The sequence below is a fragment of the Erythrolamprus reginae genome, chromosome 7 (assembly GCF_031021105.1).
Source record: "Erythrolamprus reginae isolate rEryReg1 chromosome 7, rEryReg1.hap1, whole genome shotgun sequence".
Lineage (NCBI taxonomy): Eukaryota > Metazoa > Chordata > Lepidosauria > Squamata > Dipsadidae > Erythrolamprus > Erythrolamprus reginae.
In genome coordinates, this window is record NC_091956.1 from 3,864,991 (window position 1) to 3,877,358 (window position 12,368).

A 12,368-nucleotide genomic window follows, 5' to 3' on the forward strand; every position below is an offset into this window, starting at 1 on the left:
TGGGACTAAGGAGAAATTTCCTGGCAGTTGGAACAATTTGTCAGTGGAACTACCTGACTCCAGAAGTCGTGGGTGCTCCAATGTTGGAGGTTTTTAATAAGAGATTGGAGAAGCATTTCTCCATAATGGTATATAAGGTTTTCTGCTGAAGCAGGGGGTTGGACTAGAAGACCTCCAAGGTCCCTTCCAGCTCTTTTCTTCTGTTACTATGTTTTATTGATTACATTCTTACGCCCACTGATCTCTCCTTGAAGGTGACGCTGGCATATTACATGTGTATCATCTCCCCTGATTATTATAAATTTATATGTGTGCAAATTTCCAGATATGGGGATTTTAACTGCCAGAATTCTCTATTTTCCTAGGTTTTATAACATCAGTCAGGAATAGTGATGGGCGAACCGAACTCGCACAATTCGGGTCCGTACCGAATTTTGCGGTGTTCGGTATGCCGAACCCGAACCCGAAATTTTTTGAAACTTCGGGCAAAGTTCGAGGGCGTGTTCGGCGTTCGGAGCTTTGACGTCACCGGCAGGTTGCTAAGGACGCCGAGGTGATCACTTCCTGGATTCCATTGAAAACAGGAAATGATCACCTTGGCGTCCTTAGCAACCTGCCGATGACGTCAAAGCTCCGCCCCTGGAATCTCTTCGTGGGAGGGATTTCCCAGCTCCTTCAAAGGGAGGTCTTCACGTAAAAATAAACATTGTTATTTTTACGTGAAAGGGCGCCGCAGCGGCACTGCAAGCAAAGGGCGGTACCCATTTGCTTGCAGTGCCGCTGCGGCGCCATTTCACGTAAAAATAACAATGTTTATTTTTACGTGAAGACCTCCCTTCGAAGGAGCTGGGGAATCCCTCCTATGAAGAGATTCTGGGGGCCGAGTTTTGACGTCACCGGCAGGTTGCTAAGGACGCCAAGGTGACCACTTCCTGGATTCCATGGAATCCAGGAAGTGATCACCTTGGTGTCCTTAGCAACGTGCCGGTGACGTCAAAGCTCCGCCCCCGGAATCTCTTCTTCCCCGTTCCGGTTCGGTTTTGGCCGAATTTTGCGTAAAGTTCATCCGAACTTGCCGAACCCGAACACCGTTGGGTTCGCCCATCACTAGTCAGGAACATTCAGTCTGAATTCCGAAGAGGAAGGAAGGCTCCATGCTTTTAACTACTTATGGTGAAGAGGTTTTGGAAAATAGGAAAACGTCTTTTCTCGTCCACCAAAATCTCTCGCTAAATAATTCTTTTTAAACAAACCAACCTGAAAAAATAAACAAAAGTCCCAAGGGGTTTTTCTCAGGGAACGGAGGAGAAAGAAAAAGCTTTAAAAATAAAAAGTTATCGCTGTGCCCACTCTTTTCAAAGAAAACCGCGGAGAGGATTAATGTCATTTGGTTTTTTAAAAGCTTTACTCCCTTTGAGGAGGAAGGCAAAAAAGAAAGATTTACAAAACAAAAACAGCCTGCATAAACTCTCCAAGAGAGAGGTGTTGTTGTTGTTGTTGTGATGTTTTGTGGGGGTTTTGACAATATTAATCCAAATATCACACTATTTAATTCCCCAATAAAACACTGGGGGAGAAAAAGTGCCTACAATCTTCTTTTATCTAACACTTTTTGTTTTGTTTTGCTACATATAAAATCTCAAGCTAATTAATAGCAATCTTATGGTACCAACCCTTCTAGAACAGTTAAGATTATATACACATTTGAGAGGGGGGTGGAGGGAAGGGGGGGTGATAGGGATATTAACAAACAGAATATTACAAAGTATTAAAGAAGGCAACTCTTTTTTTTCCGTTCTCCTGGCGGGATCGGCTTCACTTGAAGTTGGCGTAATCTGAAAAGGCATCTATATATTCTTGGACTACCTTGTAGCAAAATTCGTACTGTTCCTGGGGGTCAAGACAGAAGAGAAAAACGGGAGATCAGAGACGGAACAAACCAGGGATTTCCCCCCCCACCCCAAAAAAGATCTCCGGACAAAGCGGAAAACTTCCCCAATTTCCTAAGAATTTGGGGAAATTCACCCGCAGAGAAGACGCCTACTTAAGTGGCTACCCCAGAGATGGCGGACCTTTTTCCGTTCGCGTGGCAAAAAGCGCGGTGTATGTATGGCATTGTTATCACTAAACGAACTGTCTTAAGTCGAGGACTCCCCCTACAAAGCCCCCATGGACGGTTGATGCTCACCAGTGTTTGCACCATGTGCGGCCTCTGTAACCTCAAACTCTTCACCGTCTGAAAGACGTCCAGGATTCCTTCCGCCTTGACCCGTTCCAGGACGGTGCCTAATGCGCAGAAAGTCCCCGTCCGTCCAGCTCCGGCGCTGCGGAAAAGACCAAGAGGGGATGAACTTCTCCAGAGACCCAACTTTCAGAAGGCAAGAGCTAGGGAGGTCTACTCCGGTGATGGCGAACCTAGGGGGGCGGAAGTGGCACGCACAGCGCCCCCTGTGGCCACGCGCACCATCGCCAGTTGCTCTTCTGCTTTCTGGTGCGAGATTGGGCTTCTGTGCATGAACCGAAATCTCGCGTGAGGACGCTCTCACGAGATTTCACCCATTTTCAGTGATCTGAAAGAGCCAAAAATCGGCAAAATCTCATGTGCGAAAGCGTTCTCATATGAGTTACTTAGAAACATAGAAGATTGACGGCAGAAAAAGACCTCATGGTCCATCTCGTCTGCCCTTATACTATTTCCTGTATTTTATCTTAGGGTGGATCTATGTTTATCCCAGGCATGTTTAAATTCAGTTACTGTGGATTGACCAACCACGACTGCTGGAAGTTTGTTCCAAGCCTCTACTACTCTTTCAGTGAAATAATATTTTCTCACGTTGCTTCTGATCTTTCCCCCAACTAACTTCAGATTGTGTCCCCTTGTTCTTGGGTTCACTTTCCTATTAAAAACACTTCCCACCTGGACCTTATTTAACCCTTTAACATATTTAAATGTTTCGATCATGTCCCCCCTTTTCCTTCTGTCCTCCAGACTCTACAGATGGAGTTCATGAAGTCTTTCCTCATACGTTTTATGCTTAAGACATGTTTAAAAAAAAAGGTGAGATGGATGGATCTAGGTTTATCCCAGGCATGTTTAAATTCAGTTACTGTGGATTTACCAACCACATCTACTGGACATTTGTTCCAAGCATCTACTGCTCTTTCAGTAAAATAATATTTTTTTCACGTTGCTTTTAATCTTTCCCCCAACTAACTTCAGATTGTGTCCCCTTGTTCTTGTGTTCACTTTCCTATTAAAAACACTTCCCTCCTGGACCTTATTTAACCCTTTGACATATTTAAATGTTTCGATCCTGTCCCCCCTTTTCCTTCTGTCCTCCAGACTATACAGATTGAGTTCATGAAGTCTTTCCTGATACGTTTTATACTTAGGACTTGTTAAAACAAAAAGGTGAGATATAAATAAATAAAATAATTTTGGGAAGGACCAATAGAATCTGTGCTGCTGCTCAAAAACCTCAGGGATGCACGTCGATCATTATTAATAATAATAATAATAATAATAATCATCATCATCATCATCATAATCATCATCATAATCATAATTTATTAGATTTGTATGCCGCCCCTCTCCGCAGACTCGCAAAGTGGGGGTTCCCATAGAAAGCACACACACAAACACACCCGCTTACCTGCAATGCACAGTGATGGGGTGATTGCCGGATTGTTGTTGTTGCTTCTGCACGGCTGCGATGATGTTGATCATGCCTTTGCCGTCGCTGGGGATCCCGACCTCGGGCCACCCATGGAAGTGGAACTGTCGGATTTGCCGGCTTTTGTTTTCCTGGAGGGGGGGGGGAGAAGGAGAGGGAGGCTGAAGAACGCTCGATGTCCAGAAGGACACAGAACGGTGGTTCTCCACCTTTCAAATGCCGCGAGACCCCTTCGTGCAGTTCCTCGTGTGGTGGTGGCCCCCAACCATAAGTCGAGCGCCAATTCTCCCAACGGAGCTTGAAGCTGATTGGCATGCAGGTCAGAGGGACGCCCCCACTGTCAACGCCTGATTGGTCGGATTGTAAAAATACATTCCCAGGTGCTAGAATAGAAGCTTTAGTTCCTAACCCCATGGGAAATTTGTCTTTTCACATGGTCTTAGGGGACCTCTGTGAAAGGATCGAACTGATTGTCGAGCAACGAGGTTGTGACCTCATGAGTGTGGGAATGCTGGGATGCCAAAAACTCAAGGTCGGTCGTAGAAATGAGAAGGAAAATATTACATAAGTGGTGTTATACCCCCGTTCAACTTGCACACTTTCAGCAGAAGGTCAGAGGTAATTGTTGGCATGGCTGTCAAGATTTATTTATTTATTGGATTTGTATGCCGCCCCTCTCCGCAGACTCGGGGCGGCTAACAACAGTGATAAAAAACAGCATGTAACAATCCAATGCTAAACAACTAAAAAAAACCTTATTGTAAAACCAAACATACATACAGACATACCATGCGTAAACTGTAAAGGCCTAGGGGGAAAGAATATCTCAGTTCCCCCATGCCTGACGGCAGAGGTGGGTTTTAAGAAGCTTACGAAAGGCAAGGAGGGTGGGGGCAGTTCTAATCTATGGGGGGGAGTTGGTTCCAAAGGGCCGGGGCCGCCACAGAGAAGGCTCTTCCCCTGGGTCCCACCAAATGACATTGTTTAGTTGACGGGACCCGGAGAAGGCAAACTCTGTGGGACCTATCTGGTCGCTGGGATTCGTGCAGCATTATGCATATGATTTGGGAATGCCCTATAGTGCAGGAATTTTGGCAAAAAGTGCAAGAGGACATAAATAGAATGTTAAATATACAACGGATAAATCACAAAGGAAATGACAGTATTAGTTAAAAGCAATGCGATGGGAGAATTTAGAGAAATAAAACAAGCAGCAATAGAAAGCACTCAGGCAGTAATAATCTTGGGTTGGAAGGATGCAACAAAATGGACAATGCAAAATTGGTATAGGTACATGGTGGACCATGTTCAATTTGAAATGATGGATAAAAGGATAAATTTGGATAATGAAACTGAATTGGGACAACTGATGGGACGGTGGGACAAGGTAAGACGATATATGACAAGTAGACTCCAAGACCAAGCTACAAGAAATAAATTGGAATCACTCTATAATATGCAAATAGACAATTTGCTCTTGGCTTATAGTGGGTTATATAAGAAACACCCCCGATATGGTGGTGGGGTATGTGTGCATGTTGGGGTGGTGAACATTTTTTTGGTACTATGCACTGTTTTATGTTGTGTGTATATTAACCTTGTTAAAAAATCAATAAAAATATACTTTAAAAAAGTAAGCACTAATCACTGTCATAACTTTGGCCATTTAACATGTAACTGTGGTCATTAAGTTGAGGATTACCTGTAATGGGGTACCATCAGCTCTGCATCCTTTATTTTATTTTATTTATTTATTTATTGGATTTTTATGCCGCCCCTCTCCGCAGACTCGGGGCGGCTAACAACAGTAATAAAACAACATATAATAATAATCCAATACTAAAAACAGTTAAAAACCCATTCTTATAAAAACCAAACAGGATAGGTTCAATCCATGACTGGTGGGATTTAGGCCAACCAGTTTCTCAACACGTACCCTATTGTTGGTCACCAGCAGATCCCGCACGGTGTAGCTCTCGCACTCTTCCTCCTTCTTCAGTTCTATGGTGATGTCTCCGTAAGATACGGAGCTGTCTGAAGGCCAATACTGGGCACACTTCTCCTAGCGAGGAAAGATGGGACATGAGAAAGCTCATTGAGAAATGTTCCGACCTTCAAGGCTACGGTACTCACTGTTAATGGCTACTGACTGTTAAGTTAGCTCTGCAATCTCTCTGTATTTATATATTATAGCTAAAATGTGTTTAGGCTTGGTATCTTTGCCGATCCCAGGAAAGCGGCCTTTTGCAATTGACAGATGGAGATGTTGTCAATTCCGATGGTTTTCAAATGTCCGCTGAGATCCTTTGGCCCTGCGCCCAGCGTGCCAAGTACCACTGGGACCACTTTCACTGGCTTATGCCAGTGTCGTTGCAGCTCGATTTTTAGATCTTCGTATTTCACTAATTTCTCTCTCTAGCTGCTTCTCCTCAATTCTGCTGTCTCCTGGGATTGCGATGTCGATGGTCCATACTTTCTTTTTCTCCACGATCACAATGTCTGGTGTGTTATGCTTCAGAATTCGGTCAGTCTGAAGTCTGAAGACCCACAGTAGTTTTGCTTGCTCATTTTCCACCACTTTTTCGGGCTTATGATCCCACCAGTTCTTTGCCACTGGTAGATGGTAGTTCCGGCACAAGTTCCAGTGGATCATCTGTGCCACAGCATCATGTCTATGCTTGTAGTCAGTCTGTTTTGCAGCAGCTGAGTATGTGATCGATTGTTTCATCTGTTTCTTTACAGAGTCTGCACTTTGGATCGTCTGTTGATTTTTCAATTCTGGCTTTGACAGCATTTGTTCTAATGGCCTGTTCTTGTGCCGCCAGTATTAGTCCTTCTGTCTCCTTTTTGAGTGTTCCACTTGTAAGCCATGACCAGGTCTTTTCTTTATCCACTTTGCCTTCAATCTTCTCCAACAACTGCCCATGCAATGCTTTGTTCCGCCAACTGTCCATACGACATTGAGTTACAGTTTTTCTGTACTGGTCCTTAGTTGGCTTCACCTTGAGAAGCTTCCTATTGTTGACCTCCATCAACGCTGACTCTTTGCTCCCCTTCACGTAATCAGCTAATGCATGCTTCTCTTCTTCTACTGTCTGTTGTTGTTGTTGTTATTATTATTATTATTATTTATTAGATTTGTATGCCGCCCCTCTCCGTAGACTCTGGGCGGATCACAACAGTTCTCCACCACCCTGGCTCACCTGGCCCCTCTCTTCCAGCTCGGTCAACATCACGATGGAGCAGGACTTCCACTCCCAGATCATCCTCCAGAAGTCCTCGATGGTGTGCTGGAGGGGCCCTTGGCTGGCGATGTAGGAATCCTTCTGACGGTAACCCTGGGGACGTCAAAACGGGAGTCACATAAAGTAAAGGATAGAAACAGCAAGAGCCCTTTTTAAAATTTCTATTTTATTGGTCAAATATCCCTTTATCGGGACTCGTGCAGTTTCTTGATCATAAATTGCTTTTATTACTCTATTCATGAAAGTTAACACTCACATCAATAAAAGAAGCGTTTACATAATCTGTGTTTTCTTCGCCTCTCTTCACTGGAATGATCACTCGGTTGAACTCGTCTGCGGAGGGGTTAAAAAAAAAAGAGACAAACCATTGGCATGATGTGGCTCGGAAACGATGGGTTGCTTTTCTGGAACGTCAAGCCACGATTCATGGTTTAAACCAATGAAACTGTATTTCCCTCTCCCTTCCATTCCAAATCTTGGGAAGACAACGTACAAAAGCTACTGTAATTTTCAGAGTATAAGACGCAGCTGTCCCCTCCTAAAACAGGGTGGAAATGTCGGTGCGTCTTATACACTGAATAAAGCCATTTTTGGCCTCCCGAAGCCCCACCCCGTTTTTCGCTCTCTTTTTCTTCCCTCCGCCCCCAGGAGCACTCTGTAGGCCTCCCAAACCCTCTGCGACCCCATTTTTGCAAAAGAAAGAAAGAAAGAAAGAAAGAAACAAACAAACAAAGAAGGAAGGAAGGAAAGAAGGAAGGAAAGAAAGATTAAATTTAAATATGTTAAAGGGTTAAATAAGGTCCAGGAGGGAAGTGTTTTTAATAGGAAAGTGAACACAAGAACAAGGTGACACAATCTAAGTTAGTTGGGGGAAAGATCAAAAGCAACACGAGAAAATATTATTTTACTGAAAGAGTAGTAGATGCTTGGAACAAACTTCCAGCAGACGTGGTCGGTAAATCCACAGTCACTGAATTTAAACATGCCTGGGATAAACATAGATCCATCCTAAGATAAAATACAGAAAATAGTATAAGGGCAGACTAGATGGACCATGAGGTCTTTTTCTGCCGTCAGACTTCTATGTTTCGAAAGAAAGAAAGAAAGAGAGAAAGAAAGAAAAGGAAGTAAAGAAAGAAAGAAAGAATAAAGAAAGAAAGACGGGCCCTTTTTTTTGCAAAAACAGAGGCGTTTTTGTCTACCCCTAGACCCCAGGAGCACTCTACAGGCTTCCCAATTTATTTTTCTATTTTTTATTTATCTAATTGGATTTGTATGCCGCCCCTCTCTGAGGACTCGGGGCGGCTCACGGAACATACAGAAACAATAATAAACAATCCAATAAATAAGACATTAAGAAACAATCCTAAAAATTCTACTTTAAAAAACTTCCATTTGACAATCATACTAACCATTCATTCAAACCCCTCTGTGTGCTCCATTTTTTGTAAAAATGTGTGAAAAAAGGCCCATTTTTTGAAAAAACGGGGTGCACCAAGGGTTTGGGAGGCTTGCAGAGTGCTCCTTCGCGCTGGGGAAGGCAAAACCCTTTTCCCCCCTTACTTAACTCTTCGAAATCTTGGTGCATCTTATACATTGGTGTGTCTTATAGTCCAAAAAATATGGTGGATCCTTCCATGGTTTCTCACGTCTTAAAATGTGCATTTCAAGACACACGCACAGGCACACACACACACAAGAAAGGCACGTCATTTCTTACATGGGATTATCTGGAGCACCCGGTTCTTCTTCATGTTGGCCGGCAAGTTGCCCGTTCGCATTTTGTCGTTCTGGATTTTGATGGAGGTGAGCTTCTGCAGCAGAAAGAGAGAAGTGGGGCGTAAGCATCGGGGGGGGGGGGGGGGGCAAAGAGACATGGCCGTTTAAGGGATGGCCCCACACGCAACGTGAAACCAGGTATTTATTATTCTTTTTTTTTTAAAGGTCAGTAGACCTTTTGGAGACCTCAGGTTTCCATGGAAAAAGCAGCTTCTGCTGACCCCTACCTTAAACTCTTCCTCCAACCCGTTGCTGCTGCTCCCCAAAATTTTGTTGTAGATCTTCTGGAGATGGACCTCCAGCGAAGTCACCTCCAATTCGGTGTCTCCGTATAAGTAATGCTCCAAGAGCGCCTGGTAGATGAACACGTACTGCATCTGAAAAGGAAAGACGGGACGCTTGTTGGGAGTTTTATTATTTTATTTGTTTCTCTTTTCATTTTCTTTTTGGCCTAGTCTAAGCCAAGGACTCTTGGCATTCCCGGTCTTCCCAATGGAAGAGAATATTTGGAGCTCAGGACTGGAATTCAATGGAATTTCGCGAGCTCGGTGGCTTTCTTGGAGACGTTTCACTACCCAACTAGGCAACGCCACCAGTGCTAGAAGGAAGTGAGGCTTGTGGAGAGGAAGGGGGGAAGGAGGGAGAAAAGGAGGAGGATGAGGACGACTGTGGGGTCTTTAGTGCTCTCTGACCACACTGTCATGTCATCAGGGTTAGAAAGGATGGGGGTTTGTGGAGAGGAGGAGGAAGAGGAGGGGAGAACTGTGGGATCCTAATTCAACCCCATCTTCATAATCCCAATCCCAGGATTCTTAATCCCAAACCCATAATCCCAATCTCACCCTGTAATCCCAAAATTCACAATCCCCAAATCCCAGGATAATCCCAACCTCAAAATACCAAATCCCAACCCCATCACCTCAATCTCAGGACTCCCAATCCCAGAATAGCTAACGCCAATCCCCATTCACCCCATGCTCCCCACCTCAAGATTCTCAACCCAACCCCTTAATCCCAACCCACCCCCATAATCCTAATCCTAATCCCATCCCCACAATCCCAATCCTATAATCCCAGTCCTGGTATGAGGAGTACAGTAAGAACGAGTGGAAAAGAGCCAAGTCAATGAAAAATTGCGGGGGGGGGGGGGGGGAGGTAGGGGAGAAATCCCATCCAAGACCCCTGACAACGGGATCTTTTGAGGAGAGAAGACTTACATCCGTCTGTACCATCTGGCAGCGCTGGGCCCGGATCCGGCTCACAAACCCAAAAACGTCCACCTTCTTCTCGGCGTGCATCATGTCCAGCATGGCATCGATCACGATGAACGTTCCCGTTCGTCCCACGCCAGCACTAAAAAGACAGGGCGGTGAGGAGAAGGAAAAAAAATAAAATATACAGTGGTACCTCGTCTTACGAACGCCTCATCTAACGAACTTTTCGCGATACGAACCCGGAGTTTAAGATTTTTTTGCCTCTTCTTCGGAACTATTTTCACTTTACGAACCCAAGCCGCCGCCGCTGGGAAACCCCACCTCCGGACTTCCGTTGCCAGCGAAGCGCCCGTTTTGCGCTGCTTGGATTCCCGAGGCTCCCCTGGCTGGGAAACCCCACCTCTGGACTTCCGTGTTTTTGCGCTGCTGGGATTCCCCTGAGGCTCCCCTCGCTGGGAAACCCCACCTCCGGACTTCCGTGTTTTTACGATGCTGCGATTTCCCTGAGGCTCCCCTCGCTGGGATTCCCGTCATTTTTGCCGGCGCTGCTTTGAATCTCAGTGAGGGGGGCCTCAGCCAAATCACAGCATTGCAAAAACACAGGCGCCTCAGGGGAATCCCAGCAGCGCAAGAACGGGCGCTTCGGCTGACAACGGAAGTCCGGAGGTGGGGATTCCCAGCGGCGTAAGGCAAAAGGGATGAGTTTTGGGTTTGCACGCATTATTCGCTTTTCCGTTGATTCCTATGGGAAATATTGTTTCATCTTACGAACTTTTCACCTTACGAACCTCGTCACGGAACGAATGAAGTTCGTAAGACAAGGTACCACTGTATTTAAATTTGGGGTTGTTTTAGATCATAGCTTGCAGCGGGTGGACAGTATAAACCAGGGCCTACCTTGGAAACAGTGAAAGACCGGCCTGCAGTAACTCCGTCAGCCAAAAATGAGCTCACGAGGGCTGTGTCAGATCCTCCCGAACTCCGTTTTCGCTGGCAAATGGTGGCAGGAGGCCGTTGCAGCTGAAAACGGAGCTCGAGAGTCCGTTTCGCTGGCAGAGCACTCAGGCCACCCTGGCGCCCCTCGCATGAGTGACATCCAGCTGGCCACACTCACCCCAATCAAACACAATCCTGATGCGGCCCTCGATGAAATCGAGTCAGATGGCGCTGTTTTAGATCATAGTATAAACAACAAATCCGGCCTCCTGATGGACTTTGCTCGTCGGAAGGTCAGAAAGGTGATTGCGTTACTCCGAGAACGTCGTAAAAAACTGAGTCCGTTGGCCGAGTGGCTGAATTTTGGGGAATGCTGCAAGAGTCATTGTCTGAAAAACGGCCCAGAATCACTTCGTCCGTTGGCAATGTCGCTTCCCGTTAACTTTGCTACTTTTGTCAGTTGACAATGTCGGTTGACGGGGCTGTGTGGGAGGGCCTTTTCTGTGGCGGCTCCGGCTCTCTGCAACCAGCTGCCCCCGGAGGCTCATACCGCCCGCACCCTACTGGCCTTCCGTAAAACCGTAAAACCTGGCTCTGCTAGCAAATTTTTCTTTTTTTTCTATGGGGTTTTAAAACTGTTTTATATGTTATACAGTGCCCAGAGTCCGGAAGGAGTTGGGCGGCCTATAAATTAGATAAATTAAATTAAATTAAATTAGATAAATAAGTCAAGGAAAATGATGGTCTTGAAGGCCTATAAATCAGGTGAACGACTACGGTAACTTCACGAGTGGTGAACTTCAACACCCAGAATTCCTGAGCCAGCCGGGCTGACTCAGGAACTCTGGGTGTTGAAGTCCGCCACTCGAGAAGCTGTTATCAGGCCGAAGCTATCGTTTGATTTGGAGGCTCTGGCCTGCCACGCATTACGCATTAGATTATATTCGTGCTGTGGGAAATTGGGAGGGGTTGCTGCATGAGGGAAGCCGTAAGAAATTCCTTCTAGAGTGTCAAGGTCATCCTTTGTTTGACACCTGCCCGGAAGTTGATGGGAGTAACGAACACATCGGCATGAAGGAGACTGGTCAACATGATGAACGTGTGGGAACAAGGGAATGAACTTTAAAACTGGCACCCTTACATTCAGGTTTCTCACAGATGTGCCAACATGGCTCTGCTAATAAAATTGGAACTTTGAAGAACGCTATGCCTCGGACTCTGATTTAATTTCAGATGCTATTCGAAACCCTGACATTTGTTCACCAGTTAGAAAATGGCGCCCGGCACGACCGGAAGTCGTTCTCTTCCTCTACAAAGGACGCACTGACCTGCAGTGGACCACAATGGCGCCCGCGTACTGGGGGTTGCAGGTCTTCACTTTCTTCAGGAACTTCAGCATCCCGATGGGCGTGAAGGGCACCCCAAAATCTGGCCAGCTGGTGAAGTGGAACTGCGTCACCAGGCGCTGAGGTTTTTTATTGGTCATGTCGCCCACCTGGGTGGAAAGGGGGCGAAGATTA

General features: G+C 45.7%; 1 protein-coding gene across 2 annotated transcripts in view; it reads right to left on the reverse strand.

The window, feature by feature from the left end:
• Positions 1–1,386: 1,386 nt before the first annotated feature.
• PTPRA (protein tyrosine phosphatase receptor type A) overlaps positions 1,387–12,368 on the reverse strand; it is a 93,305-nt gene continuing 82,323 nt past the window's right edge. For both annotated transcript variants that reach the window (XM_070756869.1, XM_070756870.1), the window contains 10 exons: positions 12,177–12,343; positions 9,916–10,051; positions 8,926–9,075; positions 8,640–8,733; positions 7,176–7,252; positions 6,878–7,012; positions 5,611–5,736; positions 3,654–3,805; positions 2,189–2,324; positions 1,387–1,890 (listed from right to left, as the gene is read on the reverse strand). In XM_070756869.1, the coding sequence (XP_070612970.1) occupies positions 1,816–1,890; positions 2,189–2,324; positions 3,654–3,805; positions 5,611–5,736; positions 6,878–7,012; positions 7,176–7,252; positions 8,640–8,733; positions 8,926–9,075; positions 9,916–10,051; positions 12,177–12,343 (1,248 nt within the window). In that variant the 3' untranslated portion in view covers positions 1,387–1,815. The remainder of the gene's footprint in view (positions 1,891–2,188; positions 2,325–3,653; positions 3,806–5,610; positions 5,737–6,877; positions 7,013–7,175; positions 7,253–8,639; positions 8,734–8,925; positions 9,076–9,915; positions 10,052–12,176; positions 12,344–12,368) is intronic.